General features: G+C 44.8%; 4 protein-coding genes and 1 long non-coding RNA gene across 5 annotated transcripts; 3 read left to right on the plus strand and 2 right to left on the minus strand.

The window, feature by feature from the left end:
- Positions 1–1,573: 1,573 nt before the first annotated feature.
- On the plus strand, positions 1,574–4,637 carry LOC120662930 (protein FAR1-RELATED SEQUENCE 5-like). The gene is made up of 4 exons (XM_039941977.1): positions 1,574–1,669; positions 1,853–2,051; positions 2,139–4,229; positions 4,320–4,637. Exons 1-3 carry the CDS (start codon positions 1,574–1,576, stop codon positions 3,905–3,907), a joined length of 2,064 nt encoding a protein of 687 aa, XP_039797911.1. The 3' UTR covers positions 3,908–4,229; positions 4,320–4,637.
- On the plus strand, positions 4,101–8,493 carry LOC120662931 (protein FAR1-RELATED SEQUENCE 5-like). Its single transcript, XM_039941978.1, has 6 exons — positions 4,101–4,229; positions 4,320–4,403; positions 5,453–5,560; positions 5,744–5,942; positions 6,030–8,120; positions 8,211–8,493. The coding sequence occupies exons 1-5, from the start codon at positions 4,101–4,103 to the stop codon at positions 7,796–7,798; spliced, it is 2,289 nt and encodes a 762-aa protein (XP_039797912.1). The 3' UTR covers positions 7,799–8,120; positions 8,211–8,493.
- A 681-nt stretch (positions 8,494–9,174) lies between these two features.
- LOC120661843 (F-box only protein 13-like) lies at positions 9,175–10,936 on the plus strand. The gene has a single exon (XM_039940827.1). The coding sequence runs from the start codon at positions 9,506–9,508 to the stop codon at positions 10,763–10,765; it is 1,260 nt and encodes a 419-aa protein (XP_039796761.1). The 5' UTR covers positions 9,175–9,505; the 3' UTR covers positions 10,766–10,936.
- Positions 10,937–13,228: 2,292 nt separating this feature from the next.
- Positions 13,229–18,049, minus strand: LOC120661844 (alanine aminotransferase 2-like). Its single transcript, XM_039940828.1, has 15 exons — positions 17,733–18,049; positions 17,317–17,367; positions 17,006–17,056; positions 16,855–16,920; positions 16,697–16,758; positions 16,001–16,079; positions 15,812–15,916; positions 15,570–15,680; positions 15,180–15,317; positions 14,902–14,976; positions 14,661–14,781; positions 14,415–14,569; positions 14,267–14,341; positions 13,792–13,995; positions 13,229–13,677 (listed from the first exon to the last, which is right to left on the minus strand). The coding sequence occupies exons 1-15, from the start codon at positions 17,937–17,939 to the stop codon at positions 13,561–13,563; spliced, it is 1,617 nt and encodes a 538-aa protein (XP_039796762.1). The 5' UTR covers positions 17,940–18,049; the 3' UTR covers positions 13,229–13,560.
- A 1,129-nt stretch (positions 18,050–19,178) lies between these two features.
- LOC120659000 lies at positions 19,179–19,827 on the minus strand. The gene is made up of 2 exons (XR_005668905.1): positions 19,654–19,827; positions 19,179–19,456 (listed from the first exon to the last, which is right to left on the minus strand). It is a non-coding gene; the product is annotated as an uncharacterized LOC120659000 (long non-coding RNA).
- Positions 19,828–21,311: the final 1,484 nt, after the last annotated feature.

A 21,311-nucleotide genomic window follows, 5' to 3' on the forward strand; every position in this document is an offset into this window, starting at 1 on the left:
ATAGTTTACTTGTAAATTAAGAGACCAATTTAATGAGCTTAATTAGACCATGATTAGATACTAAGTTACTAAAGTACTCCCTCCTTCCCTGTTTATAAGGCATACACGTATATCAAGATTCAAACTTTGTCATCTTTGACCAATAATTTGACTATTAAATTTTTATTTTTATAATGCAAATTTCATATGATTGGATTCATAATCAAATATATTTTACAATGATTATAAGTTTATAATCAAAAGTGATATAATATATGATAAATAAATGGTCAAAGTGTTGTTTAGAAGACCGTGTCATGTTCCACCATGCCTTATAAACGGGGAAGGAGGGAGTAATTGCTAGAGTACACATGTGATAATGATAGATTAATTTGTTTTCATAAATTCGTATCAGAGTGACGGGTTCTGTAATCAATTTTGTAATTAGTCGATATTTTATATTTTAAACATGCAAAAATTTCATTTAAAAAATTTTACTAAACGAGGCCCAACTCTCCATCATCTATTATCTTATTATTTGGCCAACAAACGGAGTCTCCACGTTCGCTGTCAAGACTTAGAAATTCCCACGTTAATCGGAGAAAAATAGAAAAATAAAAATTACCCACCACTGCCATTATAATAAAATTAGCCTAAAATACTCCTATACTTAATTAAAAATTACCCACTAATGCCATTATGAAAAACTAAATGTAAAATACCATTTAGCTATGTTCAGTTACAAACATATTATATTAATGAAAACTAAAGCTAACAACCATCAATCAAAATAAAACGAAAATAATAATAATTTTATGCATAATATTATTAAAGCTCAACAAATCAAATTGTTATTATTAGTAGATCGTATTTGAATTGTTTTAACCAACAATAAGACATAATTTACGTAAGGATAATAACGACATACAAATTTTTGAATTTTCAATATTAGCTGCGCAAATACGCGGACTGGACGCCTAGTTCTATGCATTCTACACGACAGATGAAAAAAAATCCCCCAATTTACAGGGACGGCACAGAGACCTTTTGTTGCGGCCGCGCAACAGCTATAAAAACACACGGGCTCACCTCGCACGCAGGCAGTGGCAAGGCAGGGGGAGCAACTGGCAAGGTGGCGCCTACACTCTCGCGCCAGTCGCCACGCGACGAGCCCACTGGCCACGGCCACCTCCGCTCGGGCTGGAGCTTGTGTGTCCCCTTTGCGTGTCTCGATCCGTGTCTCCCCATGCATCAACGACATCCGTGCCTCTTAGAAAATGTGGGCCCTCTCTTGTTATCTCCGTCCGCACCGCATGCAAGAAACGGAACGGAGCCGTCCGTCTGGTCCGTCTCCCCAAATAATCACATGGCCCCACATTAATTTCCCGCCAACTAAATGAAATGGAGGCGGCAAAAGGCATTAGACACAGAAAAATGGCGCCAATTTCGATAGGTGGTTCCATCAGATTAGCATCTAATACGGAAGGGTAACTAGTTTAGTATTCTTCTCGTTTGTCTCAATCTACATAACAATTGCATCTCAGCCAATTGTATCTCAATCTACACAACAATTACATCTCAGCCAATTCTCTCCATGCCTGACGAGATCAGTGCCGACTACATGGGGGCATCTCAGGCGATCCCGCCAATGGCTGACGAGCCTAACTACATGGAGTCCGATTCTCCACAGGTACCCAAATCTTGATACCACCTCTTGGTGCTGTCACATCCTCAGAAAACTTCTCTAGATAAACATTCCCTCATCTGGCACAATAAGAACAAAGTTAGAAAGTGCAAGTCATAATGGATTACCATTCATAATCTGTCTATACTTGTTTTGTCTATACAAATATTTGAAATGCCTATGCTCCAGACCGAAGCTACTCAAGTAGAAAATTGTACAGAAGACAGGATACCTAAGGTTGGTATGAAATTCTGCACTGAAGAAGAGGCATACCAATTTTACAATGCCTATGCTCGAGACAAGGGTTTTAGTATTCGAAGGAGCAGTTCACATAATGTGAAAAACAGCACCACCATAAAGAATAGAACCTTCTGTTGTTCTCGTGAAGGTATTGAATCACTTTGTTATTGTGCCCTTTCTTCATCATTAAGGATATAACATCAATTTGATCAATTATTTATTTAATTATCAATAGGTGTTCGGCGTCCTGATAAAAGAGAAGAATCTTCCAGCTATAGTAGACCAGAGACACGATGTATGTGTCAAGCTCGCATGAAGATAAGTCTCACAGATGGATTGTACTGCATCTATGAGTTTGAGCCTGAACATAATCATATTCTTGCTAGTAGCAGTCAAGTTCATCATTTAAGATCTCAAAGAAAAATAACAGAAGCACAACTCGCGAGTGTAGAAAATGCTAAAGCAGTCGGCATTTCAAATAAAGCTACCTTTGATCTCATGGCAAAAGAAGCAGGTGGAGTTGAGAATCTTGGATTTACTCGTGAAGATATGAAGAATAAATTGTATTCAAAGAGATCACTACAGACAAACTATGGGGACACAGGAGGAGTATTGGAATATCTAGAGAAAAAAACATCAGAGGATGGGAAGTTTTTCTATTCCATTCAGGTTGATGAGGATGACTTGATAACAAATATTTTTTGGACAGATTCTAAAATGGTTGCAGACTATGAACTTTTTGGTGATGTTGTTTGCTTTGACACAACATACAGAAAATTAAATGATGGACGTCCATTTGGTTTGCTAGTTGGAGTGAATAATCACAAGAAGACAACAATTTTTGGTGCTGCACTTTTGTATGATGAAACTGCAGAGAGTTTTGTTTGGCTTTTCAACACATTTTTAACTGCTATGTCAGGGAAAAAGCCAAAAACTATTTTAACCGATGAAGATGCAGCCATGGCAAAAGCAATCAAGATAGTACTACCAGAGACTCATCACAGAATTTGTGTTTGGCATATGAACCAGAATGCTTGCAAGCATCTTGCTGGAGTTGTGGAGGACTATAAGAAGTTCAATAAAGATTTTCAAAACTGTATTTATGATCAAGAGGAGGAGGAGGAATTTATAAATACATGGAACAATTTGCTAGACAAGTATAAGCTACAAAACAATGAATGGCTGCAAAGATTATTTGATAAAAGGGAGAAATGGGCCTTAGCGTATGGAAGAAATACCTTTTCTGCTGATATGGTTAGCACTCAAAGAAGTGAAAGCATGAACAATGAGTTGAAGGGGTACATTAGTGTCAAATATGACATACTTACCTTTTTCGAGCACTTTGAAAGGTTGGTGGCAGATAAAAGAAATGAGGAGGTAAAATGTGATTTCAAGGCAACACAAAGTACACCTAAGTTGAAATCTGAGTTGAGAATACTAAGGCATGCAGCAAGAATTTATACTCCAACCATATTTAAGGTATTCCAAGAGCAAGTGATGCAAACACTGAATTGTGATCTGTTCTATTGTGGTGAAAGTAATGCTGAAAAGGAGTACAAAGTAAAGGTTTATGGTAGGAGGAATGAACATGTCGTGAAGTTTTCTGCATTGGAAGTTGAAGTAAAGTGTAGCTGCAAAAAGTATGAATTTGTTGGAATCTTATGCTGTCATGCGTTGAAGATACTTGATATCAACAATATCAAAAAAATTCCTGAACATTACATACTAAATAGATGGACAATTGATGCAAAAGTAGTTCATATAAAGAGCAATTCTGAGACACATGAAGATCCCAAAACAAAGTTATCAAAACGCAGACAGGAGTTATGCAGGATGTACATTCATTTAGCTAATCGAGCTGCAGAATCTGATGAAACGTACTTAATGGCTGTGAATAATGCGCAAAAATTAGCAGAAGATGTGGAGAAAAGCCTAAAAATAAGACCTGATTCAGATGTTGGTACCTCATCTCATCCCGAAGGTTCGCACTCCAGTATAGCCTGAGTAATAATTGTGTGAACACCATACATATGACACCAAACTAATTATTATATATTTTGTAGGTACAGAAGAAGAAGAACAAACTATAAAACCAAAAGGCCTGAAGGTTAAGGAGAAGGAAATTCATGGATCTGCGAGACCTATTGGTGGTTTTGAGAAGGCAACACAGCAGAAAAAGAAGACCAAAAAAGACCCAATGGTTTCTGGTTCTGCAAAAGAGGCAAACACACAACGGAAAAAGAAAGGCAAGAATGACCCAAAGGATTGTGGTCCTATAGTGGAAGTAGATAATGTAACATATGGGCAGCCACACTACACTGACCTGGTACGAGATTTCAGTTATATTTAATTTAATACTATCAAGACTAGTCATATTTTCATTACTGATATTCGTATTCCTTTTTCTTTGCTACAGGGGCATTTAGGGACTAGCACGTACCAAAATCAAATTCAGATGGCAGGTTACTATCCGGGCTACTATCCACATGGAAATGCTTTTGTGCCTCCGCCTTTCAGTTCATTCTTTGGGACCCCTAACCATGGTCAAGATACACAAGGAAATGTCACTCAGTCATTCAATCCAAATCCCTATAATGTGTTTGCCAATTTTAAGTGAAGGTCCTATCCCATTAGGAGAACCGATGAGTCATGTGCTAAACTCTACTTGTTTTTTTTGCTAACTGGTATATTTGATTTGATAGCATCAGACTGAATGCGGAAGATTGCATCTTTATTACTGTGTCATGAAAAAATAGGGACTAGCACTAGAAAAATAAACTTGCAAAATAATGCTAGAGAGGTCATGAAAGCAACGTCACCTTCATGCTGAACAGCATCTACGAGCTGCTGCCAAATATCTTGAATCCACCATGGTGTGATGTCAGTTTGATGGACCTGAAGAGGAAAGGTAGAGTACACATTCTCATAGCACAAATCGAAATCTGCAAAGTCAAATCCAGATCCCCAATCCAAAATCAAAATCGGAGCAATCAAAACCAAAATCGGAGCTTGAATCTAGGTTCCAGTAAATATAATCAACTCACTGCTATGAGCTTGAGGTCGTTCCTGCCCAAATCGAGTTTAGCATATGAGATTTGAAAGGAATCGAGTTTAGCATATGAGATTTGAGAGGAGAGCGGACAAGCTTCGAGCTGAGAGGAAGAGGGGAAAGCGGAGGGAGACGGGTGGCTCAAGGCTGTGAGAGGAGAGGTTGAGATGCGAAAACAGAGGGAGACGGACCAGACGGACGGCACCGCACGGCGCGGACGGAGAGAATACGTGAGGGGGGCTGTCTTGAGAGGGGATCCAATACAACTTGGACACGTGTCTGGAGACACCGAAGGGGACACGCGAGGGAGACACACAAGCTTCAAGCCGCAAAAGGCATTAGACACAGAAAAATGGCGCCAATTTCGATAGGTGGTTCCATCAGATTAGCATCTAATACGGAAGGGTAACTAGTTTAGTATTCTTCTCGTTTGTCTCAATCTACATAACAATTGCATCTCAGCCAATTGTATCTCAATCTACACAACAATTACATCTCAGCCAATTCTCTCCATGCCTGACGAGATCAGTGCCGACTACATGGGGGCATCTCAGGCGATCCCGCCAATGGCTGACGAGCCTAACTACATGGAGTCCGATTCTCCACAGGTACCCAAATCTTGATACCACCTCTTGGTGCTGTCACATCCTCAGAAAACTTCTCTAGATAAACATTCCCTCATCTGGCACAATAAGAACAAAGTTAGAAAGTGCAAGTCATAATGGATTACCATTCATAATCTGTCTATACTTGTTTTGTCTATACAAATATTTGAAATGCCTATGCTCCAGACCGAAGCTACTCAAGTAGAAAATTGTACAGAAGACAGGATACCTAAGGTTGGTATGAAATTCTGCACTGAAGAAGAGGCATACCAATTTTACAATGCCTATGCTCGAGACAAGGGTTTTAGTATTCGAAGGAGCAGTTCACATAATGTGAAAAACAGCACCACCATAAAGAATAGAACCTTCTGTTGTTCTCGTGAAGGTATTGAATCACTTTGTTATTGTGCCCTTTCTTCATCATTAAGGATATAACATCAATTTGATCAATTATTTATTTAATTATCAATAGGTGTTCGGCGTCCTGATAAAAGAGAAGAATCTTCCAGCTATAGTAGACCAGAGACACGATGTATGTGTCAAGCTCGCATGAAGATAAGTCTCACAGATGGATTGTACTGCATCTATGAGTTTGAGCCTGAACATAATCATATTCTTGCTAGTAGCAGTCAAGTTCATCATTTAAGATCTCAAAGAAAAATAACAGAAGCACAACTCGCGAGTGTAGAAAATGCTAAAGCAGTCGGCATTTCAAATAAAGCTACCTTTGATCTCATGGCAAAAGAAGCAGGTGGAGTTGAGAATCTTGGATTTACTCGTGAAGATATGAAGAATAAATTGTATTCAAAGAGATCACTACAGACAAACTATGGGGACACAGGAGGAGTATTGGAATATCTAGAGAAAAAAACATCAGAGGATGGGAAGTTTTTCTATTCCATTCAGGTTGATGAGGATGACTTGATAACAAATATTTTTTGGACAGATTCTAAAATGGTTGCAGACTATGAACTTTTTGGTGATGTTGTTTGCTTTGACACAACATACAGAAAATTAAATGATGGACGTCCATTTGGTTTGCTAGTTGGAGTGAATAATCACAAGAAGACAACAATTTTTGGTGCTGCACTTTTGTATGATGAAACTGCAGAGAGTTTTGTTTGGCTTTTCAACACATTTTTAACTGCTATGTCAGGGAAAAAGCCAAAAACTATTTTAACCGATGAAGATGCAGCCATGGCAAAAGCAATCAAGATAGTACTACCAGAGACTCATCACAGAATTTGTGTTTGGCATATGAACCAGAATGCTTGCAAGCATCTTGCTGGAGTTGTGGAGGACTATAAGAAGTTCAATAAAGATTTTCAAAACTGTATTTATGATCAAGAGGAGGAGGAGGAATTTATAAATACATGGAACAATTTGCTAGACAAGTATAAGCTACAAAACAATGAATGGCTGCAAAGATTATTTGATAAAAGGGAGAAATGGGCCTTAGCGTATGGAAGAAATACCTTTTCTGCTGATATGGTTAGCACTCAAAGAAGTGAAAGCATGAACAATGAGTTGAAGGGGTACATTAGTGTCAAATATGACATACTTACCTTTTTCGAGCACTTTGAAAGGTTGGTGGCAGATAAAAGAAATGAGGAGGTAAAATGTGATTTCAAGGCAACACAAAGTACACCTAAGTTGAAATCTGAGTTGAGAATACTAAGGCATGCAGCAAGAATTTATACTCCAACCATATTTAAGGTATTCCAAGAGCAAGTGATGCAAACACTGAATTGTGATCTGTTCTATTGTGGTGAAAGTAATGCTGAAAAGGAGTACAAAGTAAAGGTTTATGGTAGGAGGAATGAACATGTCGTGAAGTTTTCTGCATTGGAAGTTGAAGTAAAGTGTAGCTGCAAAAAGTATGAATTTGTTGGAATCTTATGCTGTCATGCGTTGAAGATACTTGATATCAACAATATCAAAAAAATTCCTGAACATTACATACTAAATAGATGGACAATTGATGCAAAAGTAGTTCATATAAAGAGCAATTCTGAGACACATGAAGATCCCAAAACAAAGTTATCAAAACGCAGACAGGAGTTATGCAGGATGTACATTCATTTAGCTAATCGAGCTGCAGAATCTGATGAAACGTACTTAATGGCTGTGAATAATGCGCAAAAATTAGCAGAAGATGTGGAGAAAAGCCTAAAAATAAGACCTGATTCAGATGTTGGTACCTCATCTCATCCCGAAGGTTCGCACTCCAGTATAGCCTGAGTAATAATTGTGTGAACACCATACATATGACACCAAACTAATTATTATATATTTTGTAGGTACAGAAGAAGAAGAACAAACTATAAAACCAAAAGGCCTGAAGGTTAAGGAGAAGGAAATTCATGGATCTGCGAGACCTATTGGTGGTTTTGAGAAGGCAACACAGCAGAAAAAGAAGACCAAAAAAGACCCAATGGTTTCTGGTTCTGCAAAAGAGGCAAACACACAACGGAAAAAGAAAGGCAAGAATGACCCAAAGGATTGTGGTCCTATAGTGGAAGTAGATAATGTAACATATGGGCAGCCACACTACACTGACCTGGTACGAGATTTCAGTTATATTTAATTTAATACTATCAAGACTAGTCATATTTTCATTACTGATATTCGTATTCCTTTTTCTTTGCTACAGGGGCATTTAGGGACTAGCACGTACCAAAATCAAATTCAGATGGCAGGTTACTATCCGGGCTACTATCCACATGGAAATGCTTTTGTGCCTCCGCCTTTCAGTTCATTCTTTGGGACCCCTAACCATGGTCAAGATACACAAGGAAATGTCACTCAGTCATTCAATCCAAATCCCTATAATGTGTTTGCCAATTTTAAGTGAAGGTCCTATCCCATTAGGAGAACCGATGAGTCATGTGCTAAACTCTACTTGTTTTTTTTGCTAACTGGTATATTTGATTTGATAGCATCAGACTGAATACGGAAGATTGCATCTTTATTACTGTGTCATGAAAAAATAGGGACTAGCACTAGAAAAATAAACTTGCAAAATAATGCTAGAGAGGTCATGAAAGCAACGTCACCTTCATGCTGAACAGCATCTACGAGCTGCTGCCAAATATCTTGAATCCACCATGGTGTGATGTCAGTTTGATGGACCTGAAGAGGAAAGGTAGAGTACACATTCTCATAGCACAAATCGAAATCTGCAAAGTCAAATCCAGATCCCCAATCCAAAATCAAAATCGGAGCAATCAAAACCAAAATCGGAGCTTGAATCTAGGTTCCAGTAAATATAATCAACTCACTGCTATGAGCTTGAGGTCGTTCCTGCCCAAATCGAGTTTAGCATATGAGATTTGAAAGGAATCGAGTTTAGCATATGAGATTTGAGAGGAGAGCGGACAAGCTTCGAGCTGAGAGGAAGAGGGGAAAGCGGAGGGAGACGGGTGGCTCAAGGCTGTGAGAGGAGAGGTTGAGATGCGAAAACAGAGGGAGACGGACCAGACGGACGGCACCGCACGGCGCGGACGGAGAGAATACGTGAGGGGGGCTGTCTTGAGAGGGGATCCAATACAACTTGGACACGTGTCTGGAGACACCGAAGGGGACACGCGAGGGAGACACACAAGCTTCAGCCCTCGGCTCGCCTCCACCCACCCTCCTGAAAGCGCTCGTCTTTCTCTTTCCCTCCTCCCGCCCGTGCTCCGCCGCATCTGCATGTCAACGCGAACAAAAGGAGCCCCCTCCTCCACCACCGCTGCCACGCAACGAAGCTTCGCTCCCACTCCCACCACCCCCGCCGCTCCGCGCCCGGGCTGGAGGGCGCCTCCACTCGTATAAAGCCAGCGGCCTCGCCCCGCTACTCCGCTAGTGGCGCTCCGATTCCCTCCGCTTCACCTCTGCTGCCGCCTGCTGCGCTGCGCTGCCTCTCCTTGAGGCTAAGCATCCGCCCCTCGCGTGCGTGCGTCGGGCATGGCGGCCGCGGCGGGAAGGTGTGGCGGCGGCTGCGGGAAGAAGCGCAAGCGCGCGGCGGCCGGCCTCGGCGACCTCCACGACGACATGCTCGAGCGCGTGCTCGCGCGCCTCCCGCCGGCGAGCTACTTCCGCCTCCGGGGCGTCTCCCGCCGGTGGCGCGCGGCCGCGGAGTCCACCACGTTCCGCGCCGCCTGCGCGCGCGTCCCGGCGCGGGACCCGTGGTTCCTCATGCTCGAGGAGTCCGGCCACCAGGGCCCGGAGGAGCAGAACAAGCAGCTGCCGGCGCGCCCCGCCGCCGTCTTCGACTCGGCCGAGCGCGCCTGGGCGCGGTGGCGCGGCGCCCCGGTGGCCGCGCCGGTGGCCGCCGCGGGCGGGCTCGTGCTCTACCGCGACGCGGCCACGGGGGAGCTCACCGTCGTCAACCCGCTCACGGGCGCGTCGCGCGCGCTCCCGCAGCCGCCGTCGAGCGCGGCGGGCGCGCTGCAGGCCGTCGCCATGTACGGCTCCCCGTACCGCGTGGTGCTCATCCTGGGCGAGCTCCCGGACCTGTCCATGGCGTCGTACGACTCGACCGCAGACGCGTGGGAGGTCCCCGTGGCGCTGACCCGGAAGGCGGAGGACGACGAGGCCTCGTCGCGGGAGCGCGTCGCGGAAGAAGGCGAGGGCGGCGGCGATGACACGGTCTACTTCCTTAGCAAGTCCGGCGACGTGGTGGCCACCACCATGCAGCGGAGCGCGTCGCGGGAGTACTCGTCCGCCGTGGCCTGCCTCGGAAGCGGCAGCGGCGACGCCGTGGCCTACTTCCTGAGCCGCTCGGGCACGGTGGTGGCCTGCGACCTGGCGCGCCGCGCGTTCGCGGAGCTGCCCCGGATCCTCCCCGCGTACCACGAGTACTCCATCGGCGTCGTGGCGTGCGGCGGCGCCGCGTACGCGGTCGTCCTCTCGGAGCTCCTCGACACGGCGAGCCTGCGCGTGTGGGAGCACGCGGGCGGCGCGTGGCGGCAGGTGGCCGCGATGCCGCCCGCGATGTCGCACGCCTTCCGCGGCGCCAAGGCCGACGTCAACTGCGTCGGGCACGGCGACCGCCTCATGGTCTGCGTCAGCTCCGGCGACGCCGCCGCCCGCGGCTGCTTCCTGTGCGACGTCAGGACCAACCGGTGGGAGGAGCTCCCGGGGCTCGCCGACGGGGAAGGGGAGGCCGCTACGGGCTTCGTGGCCGCCCTCTCCTTCGAGCCAAGAATGGAGGCCGCCGTCTGATTCGTTGGAGCCTCAGCATTTGCTAGTTCCTTTCGTGTTAGGTTCGCTTAATCTGGCATCCCTGATGCCCATTGTACCTAGTGATCCGCCATTGTTCATTTGTTCGTGCAATCGTGTTAACGATTTCCTTTCCTCAGTGATTTGAGATCGTTCGATTTCGTGTGAAGCAAATCGCCGAGCCTGTCCATCGCTTCAGACAATCAGCCCGCTAGCCGCTGATTCTGTCTGACTAGGACCAGGAGGCTGGCTACCTGCTGGTGGCTGCTGTCGTTTCTTGATCCTCGTGTCAATGGCAGAGCACTCAACCCTCAACAGTCAATTGCAACTACAGCCAGCCACTACCACATCTCAACCGAGAGCTCACTTTTCTTTCCTAAATTAGCAAATGGCGATTGGCCGCGATATGCATTCCGGCCATCGACTGATCTTAACGTCCCTCATGGCCATGAGCCAGCCGGAAGTCCGGCCGTCGAAAATTCAGTCAAATGTGCAAAACCTGCTCTGAAACGACCCCCATTTCATTGTCTCGGGTGTTCAGACTTCAGAGTACAGGAACAGACACCATGCCGAACAGAACACCCACCGGAACGAAGCAAACCAGCAGCAGCGGTGCCGGTGCCGGTGCCTTTTCCTTTTTTCCGCGCAATTGCAAGGCCATGATGCGGTGCTCGCCCATGCAACAGCGAAAGCGGATGCTCCTGCCGGCCTTTGCCTCGCTTTGGAAGGGAGGCTGGTGCTCTTCCACTGACGCCGGCCGGCCGGCCGTCCGCCTCGCCGAGAGACACGGCAAAGGAGCATCAGGGATATCGGCAAAGGAGTCACGGGGCGCGCCCGGCGCAATCCTTGTGGGGATATCGCCGTCCGTCTCATCTGCGGGTTCGTGCTCGCCACTGCTCGTGCTCGGCCTCCTTCCTCCTCCTCTCTTTTCGCCGTGCGAATCGCGTCGCGTCTGCTGCTTTGGGTTGCTGTGGATCCGTAGCCGTGCGAGCGAGCGCCTAGTGTGCGTGTGCGTGCTGCCGCTTTTGTTTTTCGGGTGTTTTTGTTTTGTTGCTGCTGCTGCTTTGCTTTGAGGTGTACTAGTGTGGATGGATGAGCTGCTTTGGCAAGTGCAAACAAAGCTCCCTCGCTCAAAGCGGGGTTACGCCTTTAGTAGTTACTACTGCCTCTCCCAGGAGGCTTTTCCTGCCCCGTTTGGCTTCCTTTAGCCTAGTAGTATCAGTGTTGTTGTTTTTACTGCAGCGATCGGTAATCCTATGCTGGGGTTCCAGTTACGCTGACGACCTGACCTGCCAAGAACCTTTTTTCTTAACACTATTATGCCCTGTTCAGCTGTCTGTGGCTGATAGCTGGTGTTGACTTGTTGTCATAGGAAAATATTGTTGGCTGGTGGCTGGTGGCTGATGCTGATTTGGTATGAGAGAAATATTGCTGGCTGACTGGCTGACAAGCCAACTAAATAGAGCGATGCATCAGGCTCATGCTGCAGGAGAGTTTGGAAATTCTTCGAAGTTCCAAGTGACCTCCCAATTTGTTCGTCAGATCGGGACACGTGATTCTTCCATGGTGATCTGTGAATTGGTGAGCATGAATTGTGGCCGATCACCATTCATCAGTTCACCCCGCATGGAGCATGCTGTCTGGAGTGTGATCCGCTCCGAGATTGGCTTTATTCTAGATGGAGCATGGCTGGAACTAGGCTTTGCTTTGGGGGCGAAATGGAGATGGGGACCGGGAATCATGAGCTGACTGATAGATGATGCAAGGGGGGAAAAAAGAACAATGATGGAATGGTTGACAATGTGATAGGGGAATTATTTACTATCATTGCTCTTACATTTTTGGATCGCTATGGAAGCCTAGAGCTGCGCGTGCTCAACTGCGACGTGGATCGAACAAGTCGTCAAGACGAGCACAGTGAATTGTTATGAGGAATTCGCTGTCTCTTTGAGAAGCTAATCGTGAGGAATTCGCAGAAGCTACTAGGTACATGCTTAGCAGCAACAATGTATTGTCATAAAAAAAAAGCAGCAACAATGTATTGTGCTCAAGCAAGCAGCAGGCAAAGCTGATCCAGGCTGGGCGGGCGGAGACACTTTTGGGCCCATCACCGTAGGTGAACCACCTGTACAAGACAACCCACTTCGAGTCCCAAGCAACGAGAATGAATCGGCGAGCCTACAATTAACAATTTCCTCTCCGAAGATGAAGCTACAATTGAAGGGTTTAAAATTTCCTCAACTCTATGAATGAGTCTTGATTTGAACAGAAACTCAGCTCAGCAGCCACATTTCTGACAGAAGAGTAGACGCAGGTTCTAACCTGACAGGAAGACACTCTTGTACTTGTGCCTTACCAGCTTACCTGTAGGATGCAGCATTGTCCAAGGAGCAGAAGCAGCTCAATCAAACTCCATCACAAAACAGATCAACTGGGCAGTGAGATTCTCCACAAGACAAGGCAGAATTTCAGGGATGTGCTGAGTGATTTCAATTGACCTCAAAATTCGGGTAAGTTTGTACACATCAGGGCCAGGAGCCTAAATTACACTTGTCACAAGGCAAGCAGAAGCATGGTTCTGCCACGCTCGAAGATTCTGTAAAGTTTCATCTAACATTTGCCCGTGGCAAAAGCTGGGAAAAATTTGGCTGTAGCATCCAAAGGATGAAGGGACGCCAGGGGTGACCTTATTAGTTCATCAGAAACAAAATTACAGAATGCCTCTGACAGAAAACTGATGGTACGCCGAGTCTGAGGTGGACGCCCAGTGTCAGCAACTTTTTTACAAGTCTGTATATTTAATCACGGAACTCATCCATGAACTTCTCGTGAAACTCCTTGAACCTAGATATGATTTCTGGCATTTTGTCCTCCTGTGGCAAGATCGTGCATCTGAAGTGCCATGTTCCAGGGACCTTCACAGTATCACACAGTTAAAATCCAGCAGAAAACGTGTCAGTGCAAACTCAATTATGCTTGGAACTGACAAGGATCATGTAATCTTTCACGAGGCTTTTGAGATTACCAACCTGCCCAAAACCAGAACCAGGGACAACGACAATTCCAGTGGCTTCCAATAGGCGTTTGGCGTAGTATGCATCTGGGGCAGTGCCAGCTGCTTGGGCAGTTCCAATCGCCTTCTGGGGTAAATGAAGGCGTGGGAACAGATACATTGCACCCTTGGCTTTGTTGCATGTGATACCTTCTAAACTATTGAATGCTTCTTCCAAAGCCTGTGATAAAGAAGAGTATGTAAAAAGGAGTACCTTAGCAAAGCCCAACTGTAAGGTACTTGAAATGTTCAGAATAAATTTTTAAGGTGGTCCGCATCCTCAGCTTGCATATGTGAACTGACTACCGGACCAGGGGTTGCAATCCTGTACCCATAATTTCTTATAACTACAGTTCCAGTATTACGATATTTTTTATAGGCCAGAAAAAATGGAGGGGGAAATAGCACCAACACATATAAACTTGCACTTCCAGCCTAGGAGTAGTACAAACCTTTGCACGCCGAGCCAATGATGAAAGGATACCATCCCTCTCTACCATGAAGGATTCAAAGGATTCATCCCCAGCCTGTGGTGGTAGCAAACATCTTAGTTACTGCTATCACTACTGTACTTAAGTTTCCTATGTATCATATACTGACCTTTGGTGGGTTCATTACAAGACTAGCAAGTATTTGGCCTGAGACATTGGAGCACAGATTTACTGATGCCAACTTGTAAATCTGTTCCCGTACTTCAGGACTGAATCCAGTTATCTCCATGTAACCACCTCGTTTTCCACATTCTCCATAGTAACCTAGCATGGCAAAGGGTAAGTTTTACCATAGACTATGAGATGCAAACAGAAAATTACAGAGCACAGAACCACCTGAATCTGATTTGATTACCTTTAGAAACTGACTGGAATGATACCAAAGGAAGATCATCATCAGTGTATCCCAATGATCGTGCGATTTTTTTGAATGAGTGGAATTGCTTATCCTCAGCATATACATTTTCTTGGTAAACCTAGGGACGAGACAAGGATAAATAAATGGTCTTAGTAGACCTACCAAGTTTAGGTGTTTGTGTAGCTCAATAGCTCGTGTATTGACATAGTGAAAACCTCAGATACAGGTTCTGTTTCACCTCATCCGCAAGAAGAACAAGTCCTTCATTCTTGCAGAATTCGACAATTTTCTTTTGGTTTTCCTCAGCAAGAACCTGTTGGAAGTGTTAGTGATCACTCAAACAGACTATTCTCTTAAAAAAAATGAGCAGGGGAGGGGTGGGGGGGGGGGGCGAATTGTTTATTCTCACATGTTAAAAAATTATAACCTGCAATGCATTACGAGGTATAAATATTCCTAATGAGGAAACCATGCAGCATCTGTCTTTTTGCATGTAACAGATAGATAAACAATTACCTGTCCCGTTGGGTTTCCAGGATTTATGACAACAAGTGCCCTGACAGTGATGCCTTTAGATCGAGCCTCCTCCAGTTGTTTCTTTAATTCCTCGACCTCAAGTCCCCACCCTGTCTCTTCATCAAGGAAATAAGGAACCTGAAAGAAAATTTGTTCCACAAAAAAAATTGTCAGACATACAGATCATGCCACTCCAATAGTCATAAATACAAAGCAATGCTGACTGGTGACGATCAATTCATAAATCATTATGAAATGACCTAATTGAACTTAAGGAATTATAAAATTATATGAAAGATTTAAGTCAAATTATTGCCTGAAACTGCAATTTGAGATGACATTGATCTAATTCAACGAGCAACAATGAACATAATCTGTCAAAGAACATACAAGGGAACCACCATGAAGAGCAATCGATGCAGAATACAGCGGGTACTGTGGAATAGGGCAGAGAATACCATCCTTCTCAGAGCTTATCAACAATTGCATCATCATGTGCACCTAGTTGAATCAGAAATCACACTGTATAAGTAATGACGGCAAGCTTTATTCACAAGTGAGAACTCAGACAAATTGGTCCTTATTCCACATAAATGGATTACTGCTGATCAAAGAAGACATGGAGTACATACTGCTGGGCTTGCTCCATCTGTTAGGAAGATGTTGTCTCCGCTGGCATGAAACCCATCACGGGCAGCAATTCCAGCAGCAATTTCATCACGCAAACCTTTTATACCCTGAAAGAGCAGCATGAATGATCAAGCTCATCCAATCATTGTCCATTCATGACGGCATTCATCCAAGAGCGTATAAATATGTACCTGACTATGGCTATAGGCTCCCGTCGCTCTTCCTGGTATCTTGTCCAGAATTTGCCATGCTCTCTCTATAGCATCTGAACTGTATGGAAACATACAAATCAGCATTCAAAGCCCACAAACAAAAACCTTGTGTAGTTATACAACTACCTAGCACACAAACTCATATAGGAAAGCTGTTTAAAATCAATGTGTCAATATGTGGATATTCCATTACCATGCAATCTTTGCAAGACCATACATATGGCAGTTTCCACAGATTCAAAGGTCAAAAGAAAAGATCACATGCTTGTGAGCCAGACAGATACTTGCTCTAGAGATTGAGTTCTCATGTCTCAGGAGTCACAACTTCATGGGTGCACCATGAAAGGTAGCTAGATAAGGGCTCTAAAGAAATCAAGCAAGTACTTTTTCCCCATATCAAAAGCAGGCACACAAGTGTTGCGCTGGGTGTTAGGCAGTTACTCTACTTTAGATTATATTCTACATACTGACATATGCACTAAGAAACAGTTACAAATGACTGATAAAGAAAGTTGGTCCTCTTTGTTTTTTATTATTTCTGAGCGGGTGACCTAGCATATAACAGTAAGTCAACCAGCCAATAAAAATCAATTACAGTAGGGGTCATATAAATTCAACCGACCAATTTCATATTAATTTACTTGTGCTCATCCAATGCTGAATGCTTTGATGTACCTGTATAGAGCATGAGTTTCACTTTTGTCCAAGAGAGCTGGATGATCACATAAAGAGAGGACCTGTAAAGGAGCAACATGAGCTAGTAAGGAACCATCAACCAAACTTTCATCCATCATTGCAACGAATAACAAAAGATACAAGGAAAGCAAACTCACTTCTCTGAAATATGTAACTGGCTGTTGGCCAAGGGATTGGGGATTTCCAACATTGCAGTAAAGTATCTGCCATTGAAGTAGATAAACGTAACTAATTCGATTGATCATGGATGAGTGGATGTGTGGTTGTTGACGGAACCAAAATACAAACCTCATCAAAAGGAAGTGAATCTGGATTTTTCTGTAATTCTTGCTGCAAGTTCTGTAGAAGGAAAACAGGACCATAGACTGAGTCCAACAGAATCATACTAAAAACGACTTCTAGATAGTGCAGTCCTCTTTCATATAAATATATATAAGGCCATAATATGTGAATAGGAAACATCAACATCCACCCTGACCCTGGACTAACTAGTTCCTTGTGCTCTCCTGATGTGGACTATGAACATCTCCAAATTATTCAAGGCAACAAAAGTTACTGTTATTTATTGAATTTTAGAATGCTTTGCATATTGGACGCACCTGAGCATGTGTAACAATCTCTCCTCGAACTGCATATTCACACTTCAAGACCTGGAGGGGGAAAAACTAATCACATCAACTGGGGATAATACCGTTTGCGGGTTAAAGCAAACAGATTGCATTTTAGAAGCCGCATTACTACTAGCACACTCACAGTACTGCGTGTAAGTAAACATTTGACTTCGATCAAACTCCGGTACACATCGATAGATACTCGGCTCCCATTGCGTGCGTATAAACCCAGCAGTCCAGTAGGGTAGGAACAGAACAGAGCAACACAAAGGTAGCAAGGCAGCAGCACTCGAACAGGGATCGAAACTTTTCGTGCTCGCGCTAATCGGTCACATGACTGCCAGTCTACCACCGAACCCAAACAAGTCTCAAACGAATCGAATATGTGGGGGCAAAAGCGGCACCTTGGGGTTGATGGTATTCAGCGACACTGGGGGCGTTCCCGCGGCGGCCGTGGACATAGTCCTGGCCAGGGCCGCCGCCCCCACGGGAGGAGCTGGATAGCGCGGCGCCGGAGCGAGGGGCGACGGCGCGGCTGATCTGTAGGAGGAGGCGGCCCGCAGGGACGCGGCCACCGCGCGGCGCGCCCTGTCGGCTGCGAACCGGCGCATGGCGTCGTAGTGGCGGCGGCGGCGAAGCAGGGATGGCGACCGGCGCTGGCGCTCGGGCGCTGATGTGGGCAGGTGGGGTGGGGAGGCGCTAGTGGGAATTTTTCTTTCGCGACACGGCTTCCGTTTTTTTTCGCTCGCGTGTTTTACGTCTCCGGCAAGAAAGAAACCGAGAGGATCCCGTTGAATTTTGCTTGATCAAAAAGACAATACGATTAAATCTTGCAATCGCTACTCCCCCGTCCTTAAACATCTCGTAAGATATTTAATTTATTCTAGATTAAACAGTTATAAGTTTAACTAAATCTATAAAAAGGAGTAGTAATATTTTGAATGCCAAATGAAAATAATTAGATCCATATGAAATATAATTATATATATTTGATGTGTTAGATATTAATATTTTCTCTATAAACTAGTCGAGCTTAACTAGAATAAAGTAAAATATTTTATATTTTTAGACGGAGGAAGTATTTGAGCTAAGCGTGAAGGCTTAGGGCTGATGTTTATACGCACTTACAGTACATGGAGACTGATCAGCAATGCAGCAAGGGTTGTTTTGGGGAAGCTCCGGCTAATATTTTCTGGTGCTTGTCTTCTGTAGAACCTTGCTTTCAGACATTGTGAGATAGTTAAAATTTATTGGTTTACTCTATGGTTGGTTCGTTCGTTCCCTGCAAGTTTAGCGCATATTCAAATGAAAATGTCTCAAATACTGCAAAATTACTCCCACACAATTTAGCGCAAAATCTATAGGCCTGCTTTGACCCAGTAACTCCAGCAACTCTTTGCATCATCACCCAGCAGGGCCGACCAATAAAGAAAAGGCCCGCAACTTCTCTTTACCCTCAGCCCAAAAGAAGGCCCAAACAACAGGGCTTAGGCTGAATCGCAGGCCCATGGAACCTCCTCCGGCCCTAGCCAGATGGCCCTCTCGCTCGCGCGTGGGCCCCAGTTGTGTGGAGCGAATACAGACGCGGCTGCGCTTAGTCCTGGGCGTTCGGTTCTAACCGAACCGATCGGTTCGGTTCTTCGGTTCTTGAAGAACTTCGGTTCCTGGAAAACAGGAACCGTTCGGTTCTTTTCAAAGTTAAGAACCGAGAAACTTCGGGTTCGGTTCTTTCGGTTCGGTTCCGGTTATAACCGAAAGAACCGAACTTCCAGGATGTAAAAAAAATAGCCCATTCAATAGCAAATTTTGACAGCATTTCACCTAATTTTTCATGCAATCAACAGGGATAATTCAATATAAAACAACAGCACAAGACATAAATATTATGGTTCTCTCAAATTCAAAGAACAAGCAACAATCACTAACAATCCAGTGATTCACGCTCAGAAGTCACAAGCAGTACTACAATTCACAGTTTTAAAATAAAGGCAGCAGCCAGCAAGCAGTTTCAAACTTGGAATAATTAAAAACAGCATTACAGCAAGGCACGAAGCCACCACTCATTTCCTCAACATGCAAGCAGTAGGCCACAACAACACCCTTCGTCAACGACTTAACATCAACAAGCCTGAAAATGGTTTACAAACTGAAACAAGTAAGAAAGAATAGAATGTATGTTGACTAAACATTTCTAAATTCAAGTGTTTAACTCAGCAAGCAAGGCAGAGCAGGCAGCAGTATTGCAGCAAGCAAGGCAGAGCAGGCAGCAGTATTGCAGCAAGCAGGGCAGCAGTATATGACTAGAAGAAATGAATATTAGCTCACATGGTCATTTATCTTTAGATGAGTTCTTGTTTTTGCTTTCCTTGGAGGACTTGCTTGGCTGGGAGCTAATGTTGGTGGATGTAACCATCTTCTTTTTGCTGCCTTGGATTTGTGACTTGGCAGCATGTGCATCAGCAATTGCTTTGTCCTTAAATTCCTGAATAATATCTGAAAACAGAAACAACAAATAATGGATATGTTAAATAATTTTTCATTGTTGAAAACAACAAATAAATAGTACAATAAATAGTCACATTCTTCTAGTTTGGTCAACTCTTCTATATTCTCTACAACATTGATAGGAGTTCCTCTTCTAAGCCAATCTTGAGTGCAAACAAGAGCTTCAACCATAAATGGAGTGAGTGAACTCCTAAAATCATCTAGAATGCGGCCACCTGTGCTAAAGGCAGATTCACTAGCAACGGTGGAGATTGGAATGGCGAGCACATCACGAGCCAAGCTGGACAATATTGGAAATCTAGTTGACTGCCCCTTCCACCAAGTAAGAATATCAAACTTTTTGCAATCTTCTTCACACTCTTCGGCCAAGTATCTATCTAATTCAGTCCTGCTGCCCCTGCTGCAACTGCTTGCTGTTCCACTATTCAGCTCTGCTCTGCTGATTGATTCGGGAGGGCATGAATGATAACACCGTGTGCCTTTTTACTGAAAATATAACAGTCAGGGATGAATGCAGACAAGTACTTCAGAGCTTGGCACATAATTTTTGGTTGGATGCTCATGCACGGAAAGTCATCTTTATATAAGGAAAGCATAAGAGTTTATTGTACACAGAGAAGTCCCTTGCTCTGTCCTCTGACCAATCGAAACAAGAAAAAAGAAACAGCAACCTATTTTAACAAGCAAAGAAACTTCCACAGAATTGTTCACTGGTTTATGAACCACAATCATTGATCATCGATGCAGGATATGATCCTTGGGGTGAGTGCAGATGCTATAAAGCATGATAAAACAGAAATTGAAGAATCTATCATCAACACGTACTACCCAATTACCCATACAAGGAGCCAATGCAAGTGATTTTCCTCAGCAACCAGAAGAACAGGAGCTAATACTTTGGGCCAACAATGTCGAGTGAAGTGATCAGAACTTCAGAAGGTTGTGAATCTTGGAGATAGCAACCAATCAGACGAGAAATTAAGAATGTCTATACAAGATCTAGGAATCAGGAGAAAGGAGATCAAACCCTAGGCAATATAGGAGAGGAGAGGAAGAACTCACATATGACGAGGAAGAAGATTGAAGTGGAGGCACCGGCCGCACCGCGGTGGCTGTGGAGGTGGCGGCCTAGGTGGTGGCGTCGTTGCAGAGAAGCGGAGCAGGTACCGAGTGGGCGCCTGGGCGGATCCGCGCCTCCGCGACCGCGAGTGGTGACCGGCTGGGGGCCTCGCCGCCTTGGGGTCTTGCCTGCGGTGCGGAGTTGGGGTCGCCGGGTCGGGCCGTCGGGGGGCCGGGAGCGCGAGCGCGGGGTGCCGGTGGCCGCCTGGCCGGTGCCGTGCCGCCGAGCGCCCGAGCCGGGGAGGGTGGCCGCCGCCGCGTCGCCTTGCCCTTGGCCTTGGGGGTCGCCGGATCTGGGTAGTGGGTACCGAGTGGGCGTCGGGCCTGGCCGGGTCGCGCCTCCGCGACCGCCGACCGCG

Source organism: Panicum virgatum, chromosome 2N (assembly GCF_016808335.1).
Source record: "Panicum virgatum strain AP13 chromosome 2N, P.virgatum_v5, whole genome shotgun sequence".
Taxonomy (NCBI): Eukaryota; Viridiplantae; Streptophyta; class Magnoliopsida; order Poales; family Poaceae; genus Panicum; species Panicum virgatum.